The sequence below is a fragment of the Augochlora pura genome, chromosome 4, assembly GCF_028453695.1.
Source record: "Augochlora pura isolate Apur16 chromosome 4, APUR_v2.2.1, whole genome shotgun sequence".
Classification (NCBI taxonomy): Eukaryota; Metazoa; Arthropoda; class Insecta; order Hymenoptera; family Halictidae; genus Augochlora; species Augochlora pura.
In genome coordinates, this window is record NC_135775.1 from 4,498,251 (window position 1) to 4,516,944 (window position 18,694).

Below are 18,694 nucleotides of genomic sequence, written 5' to 3' on the forward strand. Positions count from 1 at the left end.
TCACAATTTCCTGTCACTTCGTCAATGGCAAGTTATTCATTCTACACTTAATTACGAATGAAAACAATATTAAACATATATTTAAAAACGACTAGACAACATTACAAACGCGTTTAAAAACGCCAACACAATTTTCTCAAACAAATCTCCGCGCCATTCGACACAGTAAAGTTGTTCTTCTCAACAAATATCGAGAGCGGATAATTTGATCTCGCAGCTTAATTTTCGTTGAAAATAAAATTGCCTTTAAAACAGAAAGTCGGCGATCGACGTGCCGGCTGATTCGATCGACAGACTCGCGGCGCTTGATAGAAACACTCCCCGATGCTCTGTTAAACAAAAGGCAAGTTCCCCGTTCGACAGACGAACATAACCTCGAACAATAACGGATGGTAATCTTCGCCGGTTCTCTGCCGGTGGAGTAGCACCGTTTTTCTATAGATGTTCCAACTTATTTACCATGTAATTAATGCTCACGAGTCGGCCGGCCACGAACGCATAGTTTATATTAATTACACCCCGGAAGATTCAATTAGTGCATTTCTCATTACACTTACTTATACCGGGTATCCATTATTCATGAGGAACCGCGGCGCGGCGGTCGAGTTGCCCTGACAATGCACGTGATCGTTACAGTGTATTGTTCCAAGCGGAGATTTTCGTACATGGGCATTTGATAAAAATGCATCTGGAGCAGCGACAGGCGCAAGGTTGCCACCGCTAATGAAAATCTGCTCTCTCTCTCTCTCTTTCTATCTTTCTCTTTCTTTCCGCGTGGCTTCGTTGTTAATGCCGCCGGAAATTTCGCGGCGCTCGTTATACCCGGCAATCATTAACACATTGAATGCTGATCGCGCGGCCTATCCCCCTTGTCCCATCCTTGGCGCCGTTCTATCCAATAAAATCTTTAAGCGGCACGGACCTCACAGGCGTCGCAGTGAGCATCGCCCCTGTTGTCGAAGGACTCTGCCGGACCGCCATGGAGAATCGACACTGATAATGCTCGTATCGTAATTGAACCGCTAATCGAATTCCTCATATTCGTTCTTCGATAAAATATTCATGCAAAGTGTCTGTCGTATTGCGGATAAATGGTATCCAAGATGGCCGCCGTCGCTGGGCGAAGGCATCTGACTTTTAGAACAGCTTCTATTTTTGGGGATTATTTTTAGAGATTAACCCTAAGAGTACGGAGTCTATTTTATAATAAAAGATGGAGTGGGGTCAGTAAAGACCCCTACACAAGAATTGTTTCGTTTCGTTTATAAGTTGGCATATTAATATTATAAAGAAGGTTAGTAAATTAAAAAACAATTATTTAATTTACTGAGTCAAATTAAGTCAAACTCAATTTTACATTTTTCAACAATATTTACGAAATTATTTACGAAGTTGTTAGAGAAAAACTAATCTTGGGGGACCTAAGGTCCTCCACTTAAAATTAACCCTCTAAGGGTTGAAAACTATAACAAAACGAAAATACTAGCTCAGAAGCAACAAACCTTTTTTTTATCCATCATTTTGCGAATCTAGATAAATAATATAATATTTATTAACATCCGCGACGAAGAAGCAGATCGTGAAACTTTCGATCTCGGCGAACTCGATATTTTCTCAGGAAAGAATTTTCACGCGGGATCGTTCCTCGAAAATCGTCGCATTAAAATTGATGGGGGGCGGCATTACGCGTACCATCTCCTAATTAAATTAACGGGCAACAATCGCGGCGCTAACGATCACCCTAGTTAAAAACATAGCGCGTACAAGTATCGTAAGCCACTTAAATATTTAAATGGCAACGGCGAGAGAGCTGGCTGAGAAACTTCCTGTTTCGGGATAGGAATCTCTATGATTTAACGCTTCCTCGTAATTTGGAGGACATTTATTTTTTTGCAATTAACCATCCCCCCGCGCTCGCGACCGGAACATTAAAGTTCATGCGAGCGCCCGCCGCGAGAATATAAGATTATTACGACGCATCCTTGTTCTACAGTAATTATCTTGTATCTTAACTGTTGCTGTACGCGTTGCGTGTGAACCCGTCGTTCTTGCGCCGCCGTTGTTTCCCTGCCTCTCCGCCTCTCCGCCTCTCTCTGGCCGCGGTTAATTGTTCGGGATCGGAATTTCGACGTTCCTGCCACATTGTGGGCGAATGAACCTTCCCCGTAACGGGACACCGTTGCAATCTTTTTTCTTTTTTGCGGCAGCAGCAAATAGCATTTTTAATTCAACCGCCGCGGCGACCGAATCAGATAAAACCGCCGTTGCCGTAACGGCGTCGGAGGATTGTTACGCGGCTGTTTCAGGGCTCCGAGGCGGATTCGATCGGGTCCCGAAATCTTTGTTGCAACTTGTGGGATATATTAATTTATGAGTCGGTTTATGGGGAAGCGGATTTGTGTATAAGTCAGTAATCGCGTGTTGGAAGACCGTATTAAAGAGACCTGAGTGCATGGAATGCATTTTATTTTGTAACTGGGATGGGATTGGGTTTGTTTAAATTTTCTGTGATTTTTATTAGAATGTATGGTGTATAAGGTATATTGATAGAAAAATATATTAATGTCATACAAAAATTTATTATGAATTTTTATAGTATTAGGAATTGTAAAGGGAAAATTAGGAATTTTGGTGGGTCTAGTGTTAAAGAGTATGAAATTCTAGGATATTTGTTTATATTTTATAAAAATGGAGAAGTTCAAGCCAAGTATAATTTTTTTAAGTTTTCAAATAATTTTTAGAAATTAAAATCACTGCACCGACGCTCTTAATTCCTCAAATTCTTTTCACCATTTTCAATTTTACACACCCCCTTAAAATAAAAATTGTTTGCACACTTTAAATTACTACACCGTTCTTAATTCCTCTAATTCTTTTTACTATTCTCAATTTTACATCCCTAACCCATAAAATAAAAATTCTCTGCATCGATGACAAAAGAAATGAGCCAAATAGAATTTTCTCGACTTCTTAAATAATTTTTTAATAAATATAAAATATATTTACACTATGCTACAGTTCTAAATGACTTTAAATTTTTTCATAATTTTACCCCTTTTAGCCAGCAACACAAGAAATCCCTATTCGAGTGACTAGAAAGTGAAAGTCCCTTAAAAAGCAATTCAAGCTCCAATTTATTAAAAAGGTAACGAATTTAAAAAATCGATTCCGCTAGAAAAGCGTTATACAAAATCGCGGGAAAAGTCGTGTCGCTGCCCTAGACACCTGCAAATGAAAACGCGTCCGCTCTTTAAAAATCGGAATACATACTCCGAGCTTCGCTTCGCGGTCGCGAAAATTGCTTTCTGCGAAGTCGCGAAGACTTCTTTTCACGGAATTAACGAAACCGTGGCGGTCATTTTCGCGTCTTTCGAATCCGCGAACGGCGAACACGAGACGCGGATTTTTGCCACAGGTTTTGAAAAGTTGCTGGCAAACGGAACGGGAAAATGGGTTGACTGCCGCGCGAGGTTGAAACTTCAGGCGGTGTAATCCGGGCGACGAGGCGACGCTCGCGGCCGAAATAGCTTAAAATCGTCTTGAATCCGACGAACGCCTCGAAACGCGACGAAAGAGTAGGTCGAGGACCGCTCGACAAATCCTTCGGCTCGCCTCTCGATATTTTTCCGCGCGGCGCGCACCGCAACGGAAAAATCAACCGGCGAAACGGCGGCGCGCCCGGCCTCTCGCGAAAAATTTAAATAAGACCCGCTCGGATCGAAGACAGCGGATCGCGAACCGATCGCGAAACGGCACGGCCGCTTTAAATGCTTCGCGGCGAACTTATCGGCGGGGGCTAAATTCGAGAACCGTTTATCCGCTTGGAGCGTCGTCGCCCTGGAATTTCTTTGTCCGAAGACTGGCGGCGAAACGAATGCCGTTAAAGTGACTGCTACACGGTGCTCCATAAAATGGTAACACTGAATTTATATTTATATTCGTTATATTTATTTACGTTTATATTTGTTTTATTTATTTAGGTTATATTTGTTATATTTATTTAGGTTATATTTGTTATATTTATTTATTTTTATTTCGTGCGATTACTATTAAAATAGCGTTTCGAATAAAGAAATTTATTTCATCGTCTCATAATCGCGGAGATTTAAATTAATTATTTAACAATGACACGTTTAGAATCGACAGGTATTTTAACCCTTATCAGACGACGACTTTTTCAACCAAATAAAGTAGAGTGTTGAATGAGTGTCGAGTCTAGCACACAAATTATTTTAATTCGTATATAATATAAATATAATTTATATACGATTATACTTAATTATATAGAACTATATAATTTATATAAAAATTATCTTTTAACATGAACACCGACTGTCGCCTCAAACGAAACGCCGAGAGTCTTCTCTCGTCCGCAAAAGGTTAAAATACCTTGACACAACACTACTATATTTAAACAAAAAATTGCTATAATCCTCAGCTTTAAAATTGTGTCACAAATGGAAAAACAGCGGAAAATTCGAATCGTCGATTTTCAAATTTCGAGAGACTGTTTTTCATCGCGATCGAACGCGAGAAGTTGCTTTCGTTAAATTCTGTTACCGCGCTTTTAAAGTGCGTACAGTTTGTAAAATGCAGCGACTACTTGTCGCGAGTGGGGTGGCAATAAACGTTGATCTAGTGTCGAATCCAGCTGCGATATTCGCGATAATACTGAGAGATAAGGGAGGGGGGGATGGGGTGGGTGAGTGAACAATTTTGGAACTCGCGCGCATAGAACGTTTCAAGAAGAGACCAGCTTTTCGATGCTCGGCAAGTGGCGCGCGCGCGCGCCCGCGTTTCTCGCGCGCAATCGATACACGCTATATTGCGATACAATCGACAAACACGGATTACGCTACGCTTCGCTGTATAATCCGTGAAATGGACGATTAATAACGCTCGTATACATAGAGAGACCGAGCGACAGGCACCGTACAAACTAGTGAATTTTATCAAACGCGCAGCACGAGCTTCGACGAGCGGAGAGCGGACAGAAATTCTGCTGGCTAGCTGAAACGAGTTCTTTTTTCGGAACAATTATAATTGGAAATTTTTTGAAAATTGTGCTTAGTTTAAATATTTTTTGGAAAATTGATAGATGTGATTTGAATTTTATTATGTCATATAACTTTATGGTTTTTAAGATAATCGATGGTTTGGGATGTTTGTGAAAGAAAGATGTTTGCGAAGTTTAAAGCACTTGGCACTCGTTCGGACGATTTATTGGAGACCGATACTATCGACGATGTAACCCATTGTCTTCGGACGTTACACCTCCGCGATCGCCGTGTTCTTTGCACGGTGTTTGGACGTTGTAATTTTACAATAACTAAATTCATTCGCTCGTTCTGTTGACTAGGTAACTGTCACTGTATTATATCTTATTCAGTATTGTAACTGTATTATATCTTGTTTTATAAATCTGACGTGTTTAATTAAAATAGAAAATATTAAATATTTATAGTAATGCAATTTTTAAAATATCACAACAGCTAGCTGGTTAAATATTCGATGAAGGATTTTGTCGAGATTTTAAGTAATTCATTCAAGCTTTAATATAAAGTTTGAAGTTTGGAAAATAGGTTTCAAAAATTGTTAAACAAATGCTTGAGAAATTCAGTCGTTTTTACTCTGAATTAAATAAGTCACTCACTTTTAACAATGTAAAATTCATCACTCTAATTTTTAATTCTATAAGAACAACGTGCACATATTCGAAAAATTTCATTGCAAAACCATCTCCCCGATATAAATAAATCTTTCGCCACAGCGAACAACAGACCGAACCCTGAACTGCATGCTAAAAAAACAAATCATCTGAAAAATCTGAAAAACGACTGTCGACGGCTGTTCGACCGATTCGCGGTCGCGTAACGCGCCAGAAAATCGACGTCCACGAGCTCGATCGCCGATCTCGCTTGGAGTGACACAACCGGGTTGTATACGCGAAGGATCTCGGCGTGGCGAGCAACAGGAAGCGGCAGGCACCGCAAATGACCGAGGAGGAGGGAGGGGGGGGGAGGGGGGTACACACACACAGGCTGGAAGAATGCGGGAGCATCTCGATAGTACGCAACTGTACGGTACAACAGTGGCTCGTTGCGTTCCAGATTCTCGAAATTCTTCGTCGAATGCTTCCCACCCAATCGAACGAAGATTATAAGACCGACCGAATCTCTCGGCACGGGGAACCCGTTACGCTTTCAGCCAGGCGACTCACGTGCTGTATAAAGTCCGCGGGTGCTACGCGCGGGCCCGATCGAGCGACGACACACGTCTATTTTACCCATCGTCCCCCGGCCATTTAATCATTCCGCGGAACGCTTACACGCTTCATGGAATTCCCTTATTCGGCCGATGGGACATACATATATGTACGATTCCCCGGATGCGTGGCACCGTTCAGTGTCCACGTACCACGGGGAGGAAAAGACTGATCGGCGGCTGGTCGGCTAGGTAGGTAGGTAGGTAGGTAGGTAGGTAGCTTAGCCAGGTAACCAGCTAGCCCGGTAGCCGGCCAGCCAACCGAGAGCCAAGTCTCTGCGTGGCTCGCCACAGCGAACCCGGTCGACGTCCGTCGACGTTTCAGCCCCGGAATATCGCGGATCGATCGGCTCGCCGCCCAACGTTCACGCGCAAATACGATAACGATTCAATCTTACCTGGGTTGCTGTCCGCGTTCGAGCTGAACAGCACGCACAGTCCCGTCTCGTAGTTGACCGCCTGGCAGGAGTCGTTCGCCTGACAGATCTCGAGGCAGTCGGTGAGCATCAGCGTTCCTGGTATGGACTCGAGCATGTTCGTTGGCGCGGTGTACACGTAACCGGTCACTAGCTCGAAGCCCACCATTTCTGGGTCGCACTCGTCGGAGCCGGCGGATGGCCCCGTGTAATCCGGCCCGGAAAGCCCCGACGGGACCGCAGATGAGGCCGACTGCTGGTCAGCGGCGTGCGTCGACTCCGCTGCGGCCGCCACGCGACCCAGCCTCGCGATCGCCTGCACCACCAGCAACGTCGCGAGCAACTCTCTTGTCATCATCCCGGCTATATCCACCTGTCTCGGCAGCAACCTTATCTGCAAACAAGAACGTTATCCGGGTCAATTCGCGGTCTCGTTCGCGATCAACAGTTTTACGGATCATAGACGAATTGTTAATATCCCGGTCATCTATCGAGGATCGATTGTTTCTGTAACACGGTTTTATTGTGTTACTGCAATGTTGTGACAATTGATATATGTCGTAGTTACTAGACTGCGGATTTAATTGTTAGAATGGCGGTTTAGTTGTCAGATTGTTGATTTAATTGTTAGACTGCGGATTTAATTATTAGACTGCTGATTTAAATACTAAATTGCAGATTTTGGTTTTAGACTGCGAATTTAGTTATTAGATTTCGGATTTAATTATTAAACTGCTGAGTTATTTATTAGACTGTTGATTTAGTTATTAGACTGCCAATTTAGTTATTAGACTGCTGATTTAATTATTAGACTGCGGATTGAATTATTAAACTGCAAATTTAATTATTATATTGAGGATCTATCAATCAAACTGCGGATTTAATTATTAAACCGCATGGTAAAAATGTTTTGGATTCGATGTGAAAAGCAGAAATTACTCAGAGACCTCATTTATTAAGTTTTTGTCCTAACGTTAGTTCTTCAATTATTTTAATTTTAATACTGTTTTAAATTGATATTACACATTTTTGTTATAAATGCATGAAATAAACAGTCTACTTATTATTGAAAAGGAATGTGTTCTGTATTGGATCATGATCGCAGTCCAAAAATAGCAAATTAGACTGTTCGAAAAATATGTTAAAATTGTACATCCCAGCAGAATTATCAAAATTTTTACAGTTTTTGGAGTTTTTGTACTTCCTGTGTTTGATCTGGAGATTTCTTTGCAAAAAATACAAATTTCAGTTACTTATTTTTAAGTCGAAAAAATGTCACTATTATAACTGTAAATGCATATAAATCACTATAAATGCATCGAATGCATCAAAACACTGTAAATGCATCTTCTACCGAAACTCTGACGTAAATGCACCTCAATCAAACACCATAAGAAATCGTATTAATAAATTTACGCTAAATTAAATCAAAAAACGTATCGCACTTTTATCATTCTCCTAAAAAACTGTAAAAAATTTCACTTTTATTTGCTACCTTTATCGTGAACCATAAAAGTACCAAGCTGTCAAATGAAACAATTCTCCATTTCTCGTAAAAATGACAAATTTACATATTTTAAAAACATTTCATTTTTTTGACCAGTTTGACAGCTGTATCGTCGATTAATTCAAACTATTTCACGAACACTGTTTACGATCGCATTCACAAAACTTTATACAACGAAATACAGATCATATTCAACACTTTATACTGGCTCGAATTCATCAGCGCCGACAATTTCCACGCACGTATTAACCGTGCGATTGCAATTATCTTAAAATTTTGATTTCCAAGCGACACCGTATCGGAGCGCGCAGAGCAGATCGAATTACAATAACAATTTCAGCCAATCCTGTTTTATTGCGGATTGTTTACAGATGTAACGGATAAAATCGGAATCCCGTAACGCGCGGACATTTATTTGCGAAATCAGCGTAACGACGTACCTAAAAATGATTAACTCGCGAGGAACGCGATGTATTGTGGTATAGCGCATCGGAAGAAGAATATGTCGGAGGAACGATATCGACTCGGAAGTTACCGACTTCCTCGAGACCAAGTTCTGTATCCGAAAAAGGTCGAGGCGAACGGTCGAGGCCGAGAGACGAGTTTCTGGTCAAACAAAACCATTATTTCTGACGCACGGAATCGGCTCCGTCGGCCCGAACACGAACGGCCACCGAATTCAACATTCCGGCTACGGAACCAGTATATCCCGAGTTCGGACGTAAATAACCCAGTTTCGCGGTCTGCTACGTGTAATAATAATAAAATGAGAACATTGTCTGAAATCTGTCACTGGTAGAAGAACGTGCCGCCAGGTGAGCGCCGCCTGAATACCAAAAAGGGGCTACGGTCTACATACCGAACCGTCCGCTGACAACTGGCCACGACCGGCTGAACAATTCTCTTAGCGCGGCGTCGCGGCTGGGCTTTACGGACGTCCCAATACGGAGGCGGGGAGAACGTATGTACAAATTTTTCGCCCGTGGTGAATAGGAACTTGAACCCGTTTCGCGCTTTCCAGTTCGAAAACGGTCCGGCAAAAAAATGCCAGCGCGAAAATACGAGCTACGCCGCCGCCCCCTCGTCCACCGCCGTCCCGGCCTTTATTCCCGTCACGTTGTTTTCTAACGCGCGAAACTAAATAACAACCGGCGCAACGGGCCCGTTGCCCCTCCGACACGCCGCTCCGCGAGCCGCTGTATATTCACGGTTCGATGGAACGAACAAAAGCTCAAGTAGCAAAGTTCCACGAATTCCTGCGTGTCCGCGGCGAAATAAAACGACCGAGACGCCGCGGCGAAATAAAACGACCGAGACGCCGCGGCGCATCATCGGTTTCCCTTGTCCGCACCGGAATATAATATCGACCCTGCCATTTACGCGGATAAGTCCGTGACGTTCGCGGGTGGACGTGACCGGGCGAGGCGTCGAAAAACGGACTTCGCAAAGACGACGGTGTGCAACGCCGGTTGCCCGCGGTTCGATTGTTCGAGCGTTGATCTCGTTGGGACGATTTGCTCGCGTTCGAGTATCGTGGAGCGATGGCTTGGGGAAAATTGGTGCGTCGACGACGGCTTTGGTTTGGGAACGAATGACTGAGGAGTCGAATAGGTGAAATGTCAGAAATGGAACTTTTTCGGGATAAGTCCCAATTTTGGAACAGAGAATCGAATTTTCAAGATAAGTCCTAATTTTAAAAGAAAGAATTGAATTTTCGAAATAAGTCCCAATTTTGAAAGAGAGAATCAACTTTTCGAGATAAGTCCCAATTTTGAAAGAGAGAATCAAATTTTCGAGATAAAGCTCAATTTTGAAAAAAGGGAATTGGATTTTTGAGATAAATCCCAATTTTAAAATAACGAATTGAATTTTTGAGATAAGTCCCAATTTTTAAAGAAAAATCGAATTTCCGATGAAAATTTATTTTTCTATGGCAGAAGATACAACAACCAACTGGTAAAGAGAAAATAGTTCTGTCGAAGCTGTCACTTGGACGATGGATCCGTATAAGGCCCAAAAAATTAGTCTATGAACTGTCGAACATGGAACTGGTTGAAAGCGAAAGTGTATGATAAATCGAGATAATCGAGAACTTGGGATCACCAGAAAATATTATAATCAATTTCATAATTTTCACAAGGATTTCTGATCAGGCCCAAAAAATTAGATCATGAAGAAATGACTGTGGTAACATGAAATAAGAGACTGTAGGAAATACTCTCGATGCTGAGATTTAGTGTCGAAGCTAAGACTTAGTGTTGATGCTGAGACTACTGTCAGTCCCAGAAAATTTGCGACTTGTCAAAAATGGATTTTCAAAGTCTCACTAAAGAAAATAATCACAAATTTTTTAACTTGTGTAGGAGAGAGAGAGTCGTGTGAGTCCCAAAGTTGATCTTATGAACTGTCAAAATTTATCGAAATGGAAAACAGAGGAAAATTGAAAAAAAGAATAAAAACTTTGAAACCTTTAGAAGGCGATATCGATGATTCAGTTATTTGCACAGTGGGCCCACATCACTCCCGAAAACTTAGTCTCTTACCACAATTTTCGAAAATAAAATTTTTGCAAACTGAAGTCCATAGCCAAATGAAATTATCGAAAATCCAGGACCTGTTTGCCTAATCACCAGAAAATTACATCACTGTTACGAATAGAAGATCAGAATCGGTCCCAAAACGGAACTGATAAACTGACAAAAACTAAAATTTCTCAAAAACAGAGAAATTAACGCCAGTTTTCGAAACTCGTCAAAACGACGATCACTAATTTTTTCCTTTACGATTATTCAGATTCTAAAGACACATTTATCAAAAAAACACTTAATAAATAACACTGGTTAAAAATCAGAATAAAAGTCCTATCGTTGCTATTCCAAACAAATATAAAACTACTGCTTTCAGTGCCCTTGAATTTACTATTCAAAGTCATAATCCAAGAGCCCTTGAGAAAACGAAATCGATTCCACCACTCGCACATAAGGCCCAAAATTCAAAATTTCAAATTATCAAAATCTCCAGTCCACACTAAAATAATCGCACAAATAATTGCAAGAAGACAACAATACCACCTATACCTTCCGACAAACTCGCCATCAGTCCCAAAAACTAAGTCCCCGAACGCGTCCACCGAAACGCGAAGTCCGCAAAGTTGCATTCGCGAGTAAAATACAGGAAAGAAATATCTGTATACCAAAGCGACGTGTTTGGGCCCAGCAGAGCCTCGATGAAACACTGCCGGGTATCGGTCCCAAAAACTCGTCGTTGCGTACCTTTAAAAATTCGGGTTCGCGTCGAACGAGGTCGAACGGTGTTCCTCCAAGGTTTCCTGGTCGCTGGTATCCTGTCGAGGAGACGGCTTCTCACAAAACCGAATCGGCTCGGATAAGGGCCCCGTTGGCCGGCTTCAAACGTCGATCACCGCACAAAAATTGAAAATCTGCCCAAAAGGCGTGCGCAGAAAAAAAAAGAACCGGGGGCGGGCACCAACGAAGCACAGAGCGCGCCGGATATACCCAAAAATATTGACTTTTATTCGATCGTCACAACACGCGGGGGTACGGTAATATCCAGCACGGAAATCGGCGACCGATTTGCAATGATAATACGCACCTCGCGAGGCACCGCGCTGCAGGGTATAACGACGTCGACCGGCTGGCTCTTAGGCACTGGATACACCTGGCTGAGTCGCGGCGCACGTTTCTTCCTCGACCGATCGGTAGAAGGGGGAGGGGGCAGTGGGACCGCTGCCGACTAAGGAGGACAGAACGGTACGCATAATTCGATCGCAGGTACGACACCATTGAAAACAAGCCAACCTCTTTCGACCGGCCTCGCTAACCCTTGCCCACTGTCTCTATCCGAATTCTTGCCCCCCTCCCCCCTCCCCCCTACACCCCTACCCCACCGCATTTCGCGTCCTCGCACTCGCAACCGTACCTATCGAAATCATGAGTATTCCCTCCGCTTCTCCCTCCCTCCCTCCCCCTCCCCCTCCCCCGCCCCTCCGAGAGCCACCGGCACACTCTCCCCCCTCCTGTTCCCATGCCTCCTCGCTAGCTTCTTCTACTCCTTTCCTCCCTGGCCTCCCACTACCGGTGCCGAGGCGCTCTCCGGCAGGTCGACGTTACCGATAGACCTGAATTTCGTTCACGTACTTCCAGACGATTGGCTGGAATGCTATTCTTAGCCAGAAGCAACGGTGTTTCGGGCCCCCCCCCCCACCGAAACCCACCACTGATGTAACCTTGCCACGCTACACCCACGAAATTTATTCAGCCACCGGGACACCGGCCCCGCTGACGTCGACGTCACCGCCGCCGTCGTCGCGGACACGGGAGCCGGCGAACGAGTCCAGAACCGATACCGATTTTACCTGCGTTACCTGTCGTCGCGAATAATACGCGCGAACGCCAATGAAATCACCTACGACCCACGACCAACCCCGGTTTCGGGTTTTATTCCGCGAGATCCGATCCTCGAATCCGACGATTCAATACGCGCCGCGCTGGATACCTGTTACGTTGCGCGTGCCACGCGAAATTTTAGACTTCGACTGGATCGGTTTCCACGACTGGTTTCGCTCGGAATATCTCATACCTCTGGCTTACGTTTTGCTCGGTGTTACTTTTAGCTGGTCTGGTTGATATGTTGTCTGCTTTTTGGTGATTTAGGGTGTCTGATGGTGTAGGTGCATCGGTTGTTCGGCGATATTTATTTATTTGTTGGTTCTCAAAATATTTTGGCGGATTTGAGGAACTTTGATTTTTAGGTAGATTTTTGGATGGTTAGATAGATTTTTAGATTTTTAGGTAGACTTTTAGATTTTTAGGTAGATTTTTAGATCCTTAGGTAGACTTCTAAATCCTTAGGTAGACTTTTAGATCCTTAGGTAGATTTTTAGATCCATAGGTAGACTTCTAGATCCTTAGATAGACTTCTAGATCTTTATATAGATTTTTAGATCTTTCGATAGATGTTTAAATATTTATATAAATTTTTCAGAGTTCTAGATCCTTGCATATAATTTCATATATTTTTAGGTCATTACACAGATTTTTAGATCTTCCTATAGATTTTTAGATCCTTAAATAGGGTTTTTTTAAACTTTGCATATATTTTTATACATTTTTAAATCGTTACATAGATTTTTAGATTTTTATATAAATTTTTAGATCCTTAAATATTGACTGTAACGAAAAATTGGCAGATAGTTTAATTTTCCTAAATCTATAATTAACTTTTAACATTCTTTTAACATTTTTCTATCTAAAATTCACTTTTAACATTTTTGTAACATTTTTCTATCTAAAACTGACTTACCATTCTTTTGCAAAATATAGATCAAGCTAACCAACCAATCTTACGTCTTGTTACACTTTTTTCGTGTTACTCGAATTTCTCCGGACTCGTTTATTTAGAATATACGATCCATGTCGGCCGTTGATTCAGACAGCCTGATAAATGATAACTAGACTGTGGATTTTCTGCATCTTCGACTACAATAATAAGGTTAATTACATAACTGTAAAGGCATTGGAAGAATAGAAGAAACGTCTCTCTGATGCGTGCAATTTATTCAATACACCTTCAAGAGGAAAGACATTTTTATCAGACTTTTGTTACAAACAGCAAAACCAACTTTCATCTTACATAAAAATCCGCTGTCCAATAACAACCGTTATACACGCTTAGAGAAACCTGGAAATTATGTTTTTCATTTGTAAAATGACAAAACGATGATTTGTTATCGTACAGTTAACATAGCAAATTGATCGATCGATTACTTTTTTTTTCTAAATCGTTGAGTCAATCGCAGAGAACAGACTCGAAGAAGGAAGAGTTTATTTGCTAAAATTCGTGAACGGTGTTACAAGGCGGTGCAGAAAAAGTCGATATTTATTAGTCTGTAAATGAGGTTCCCCTCGAAGGCCCCCTCAGACCACCTCGGCGCAGGCCGGTGGGCGATAACGCCCACATCGTGAAATTACGATACCGGATTTTGGTTTGACGCGTTAACTTTCGTAACCGCGCGCGTATAACGGAGATTCCATGTTTGAAATATTCGATCATCCTGGAAAACCTTGGGAGATAATTATGTAGATTCGGGACCGATTCAATGACCCTGACGCCTTATATCATAGAGGTCGTCGAACTTTTCTTAGCCGCCGTTTCGCCTCGGTTTAAAGAATACAGGCGAACATTGTCTTCATCTGTCTAGCGTTGAGTGGCCGCGTCACACATGGGTGACACTAGATTTTAACTGGGCTTCGAAATTCTATTCTATGGTAATACCAATTTACAAGGAACTAAACAATAGTAGGATCTTTAGAGCAAAGAAGTGTTGAAATAGTAAGATATAATTCTAGGTTGGTAATTTGCTGGTAGATGTAGAGAGTTATTTATTATTTAAAGGGTAAAGAGAGTGTTTTTAAATATTTTTTAGTTATTAGTAGAAAGTATTAATTTCAGTAGTTTGTAGACTTGGAAAGAGATAATTCGAGGTTGGTAATTTGCTGATAGACGTCTTGACTTATTTATTATTTAAAAGCTAAAGGTAATGCTTTTAAATATTTTTTAGTTATTAGTATTTTTAGCTTATCGTTTTCTACTTTTTATTACCTTTTTGCTGATAATTTTTAACTTATTATTATTTCGTGATTTAAAGGAAATATGTTGGCGAATAGAAGAGTCTTGCTGAAAACATTCTCGGCAATGAACGAGCTGAAACATTTCGACCAGCGTCGCAATTTCCAGCCCTAATATCGCAGTGCGCGAAGCACGCACGATCGCCATACGTAGATAACGCAGATCCTGCGGCCCGATAAAAAGTAGTCTGCACGAATTACAAGAAACGGGAGGCGGTTAATTAGAGTACCATCGCAGCCGAGTCGGCGACATAGACGCGCCGTTTCCCGTTTCGCAATTCCGTCTCGAAATCCCCGTGGCTCGCGATTCGCGATCGCGCGTTAAATGTTTCCGTAATCGTTTCACAATCGAATCTCCTCTTGTCCCCGAAATCAAGCACCTGCGCGGCGGCGTGAACGCGCGCTCGCGCTGCCCTTACGCTGTCCCGAGGGCCGCGCGGAACTGTGTTAACCGGAAGAATAATTGGTCGGCGTGATTCCAGAATTACCACGAAAATTACACGGCCGGTTTGGTACACAAAAGCAAAAACGTGTTCCGCGGGAGAGAGAAACAAGATAAACGGAACGATGACCGATCACGGTATGTCATTAAGCAATGACGGCGGATTCGGAATTTCAGGTAAATGATGCGTATCGGGTAAATAATAGGTATCGTCGCCGGAACGTACATACGTGTGCCGGAGCAGCGGATGAGGTGGGGCGAAGAAAGCGGGAACATATACAGAAAGAGAAAGAAAGAAAGAGAGAGAGAGAGATGAAGAGAATGAGAGAAAAATGAGAAAGAAAGACGTCTGTTAGCAGCGGGGAGAGGGAGCGCGGCGGAGGGCGTGCAGAGGGGCGCGGGATCCTAAAAAGAGAAAAATTTAGTACATGTGTGAACAGTGTGACCTAACCGGGCGTTGGTGTCCCTCTGAACGTAAACTCGGTCGATTCACGCGGTGCTTAGAGCTCTCTGTTCGACGACGCAGAAAGAGCGAGCAGGCGAAACGGGCCGAGGGGCACCGCGAGCAAAAGAGAAAGAGGAAGGGAGAGGGAGAAAGAGTTGGAGAGAGAGACGCGGTATAGCTCGTACCAGGTGCCCATACCATCGCGTCACCATGCCGGAATAACGGTGCCTGGATGTCTCATCGGGTTCAATCGCAATCGGCAATCTTCTGCCGCGGAATTTCGCAAGGAAACGACCGTTTTGTCGTCGTGGTAGTCTCCCGTCGATTTACGAGCAGCCGCTATTCGTTCGCCCTTGAGTACCGATCGACCCAATGGCCCCCTAGACGTGTCGTTTGATCTGCTAATGCGTGTCTTACGGACTCGTTTCTAATAAAGCCACGCTGAACGAACACGCTTGGCTCGCTCGCTCGCCCGAGCGCGCGCGCTCGCCTCTCGATTCGCGTTGATTGCTTCCCCTCGATGCAAAACACACCTATCGACCGCTACCGGCTCCTTCTCTCTTTATCCCCCCCCCGCGCTCTCCTCGCTCGAACGGAATCGTAATCATCGAAAACGAGTGTCCTTTAAGGAAAGTAAGATCCCGTTCTTTCGACCACGCCGCCAGAACCCATTCCGCGTGACCTCGTGAACCCGATGCTGCGTTCTGCTTCCCCGTTCCATGGAATCCACGACGAGGCCGCGAGCACGGCCGCTGCTCGTTCCCTACTCCCGTTTAACGTTAAACCTACCGCCGCGGTCGAACGACCAGAGTCGCGTTTTTTATTCGATAATTGTCGCGATCGCATGGATATTTCCAATAGGAATTGTCTAATGCATTTCTTCATCTTTATAAAATTGTCGAAAATGTATGTAAATTCCATCCAGCCATTTTTATGCGCATCCTTTGCTTTTCACCCTTTGCACTCGAGGGGTGACTCTGAGGCGCCACTAAAATTATTCTATCACGTTGCAAAATAATTTTTGTAACAATAAGGTTTAGATTTAAAAAATTATCAAGTAGTAAAACTGTTGGCAGGAGTCACAAGAATAAATTTGTTATGCATACAAATTTATTTTGTTAAATAGAATGGAAATACCGCGAACCAGAAAAATTATTTCAGATTTGCAGTTAAAATGGCTTCGAGTGCAAAGGGTTAAACCTCGGTGCGTTTAGCGTTCATACCTGAAAGCCTTGCTCTAATATATATAGTATACTACTCTCTACAACGCGCGTTCGTCTTTTAATTTATTCTCGTAAATTTGACAGGATTCTTCGGCGAATTGTTGCCGGTAATGCCCTTTATTAAGTCGGTTATTTTATTGAAAGTCGAGCGAGGCGCTTCTGCCGCGGGATGGTAATAACCGCGCGCAATCTAGATGAATTCGCGGGAACAGGACATTTCGCCGCGCGCGCTCCGGACTCGACGAGAGACGAAAAATACGCGCGCGCCGTTCAACGGCTCAATTAATGCGCGATTAACGCAATTAGTTTTATTAGGCGATGTTTCGTTGCGGAGTGCTGACCCGCGCTCGCGCGGCCGCCTGAGATACCATCGCCGGTACTTTATCGTTCGTAGGGGGGGGAGCCTGATAACATCAGGTGATTTTAAATAATCGTCGGAGCCTCGCACGCAGATTAGACCTACCGCGCGTAATTAGCACAATCGGTTTGCCGGGAGTCGGTTCTCGCGGCGATAATTAGATAAAGTTGGTAACGCGATACGGCGCGACGCCGCCGCGAAAATATCTAGCCGCGATATGAAAAACGATTCGCTGGGATGCTACCGGTCGCGGCTGGGCCTAGCCTGCGTTCGGATAGGGGACCGTACGGTGCCGCCGAGCTCCGCGCCCCGAATCCGACAGCGACAACGTAAATAAGGCATCGTATAATGACGGTTGAATGCTACAGATGTACTACTACTATTGACTCGCTTTACTGGCCACAAAACCGACACTAACAGCCAATGTAAATCGTATTACCTTACGCAAATTGAACCGAACCCGCGACGGTAATTTCGAATGGAAATAGCGGCGTCTGCGTCTTCCGTAGCAGCTAATCGAAACCCGTCGGGCGACAAAGCTTTTCCGCGACGCCAATAAATGCAGTTTATTGTACCCTCCCTCGGAAAGAAACCTATCTCGGAATAAAATAAGCCATTCCGTGGCAAGTTTCGCTCCGGTGCCCGGGCTTTCGTTACCGAGCAATTAAAGGCGAATTTCAAAGCGGACCTCTCGATCCACGGCACGATTGCAACCTAACGACGTCCGAAGAATTTCGTCAAACTCGATTACCAAAACGATCGATGGAGATATTCTCTTTGCGTGCGCTGCAGGATTTTTCCGATGATTTGGATAATTATTGCACCATCCTTTATTTTTTAATATTTCTGATAGCAGTGCGGAAATGTCGATTATATGACGTGAAATAAGTGATTAATTTCGTGTAAATATCTATGAAGTCGCTCTTATGGCACAAAAGGTGGACCAAAAAAAAAGATAAGTCCTTATCGAAAGGGTAATTGCAAAATCAGCCAGCAATTCGTTAATAAGCTGCAATAAAATTAAATGTGTTTTAATACTTCTTTCTCTCCTTATATGATTGATCTTTTTGTATTTAAAATTATTAATACTCGAAATTAGGTGTGATGGTATGTATGGTCGTGCTCCTAAGTATAGACACGGTATATTTTTCGTTCGCGTGGCTCGCTAACGGAACCGTTCAAGTCGCGCCCATTTTTAAACGACTTACCGAACGGTGCCAGTGATCCTATTACCATTGCCGCCGACGCGTTCGAATTACAGTACCGTCCGAAAGTATTTAAACGCTTACGTGCTCGCGGATGCGACCGAACTGACGTCCAGACACGGTTCCGATCGAGGGCGTCCCCGATTTTTATCGAAAAAATTACCGTACCGCGAAAAGGACTCCGTTT

General features: G+C 43.3%; 2 protein-coding genes across 2 annotated transcripts in view; one reads left to right on the top strand and one right to left on the bottom strand.

Moving 5' to 3' along the window:
- Positions 1 to 7,038, bottom strand: part of Neo (ZP and PAN domain-containing protein neyo) — a 119,633-nt gene extending 112,595 nt beyond the window's left edge. Inside the window, exon 1 of the mRNA XM_078178783.1 lies at positions 6,663 to 7,038. Within this exon, the coding sequence (XP_078034909.1) occupies positions 6,663 to 7,038 (376 nt within the window). The remainder of the gene's footprint in view (positions 1 to 6,662) is intronic.
- Positions 1 to 18,694, top strand: part of LOC144468959 (autophagy-related protein 16-1-like) — a 324,973-nt gene that overhangs the window by 20,450 nt on the left and 285,829 nt on the right. The gene's annotated exons all lie outside the window — the stretch shown is intronic.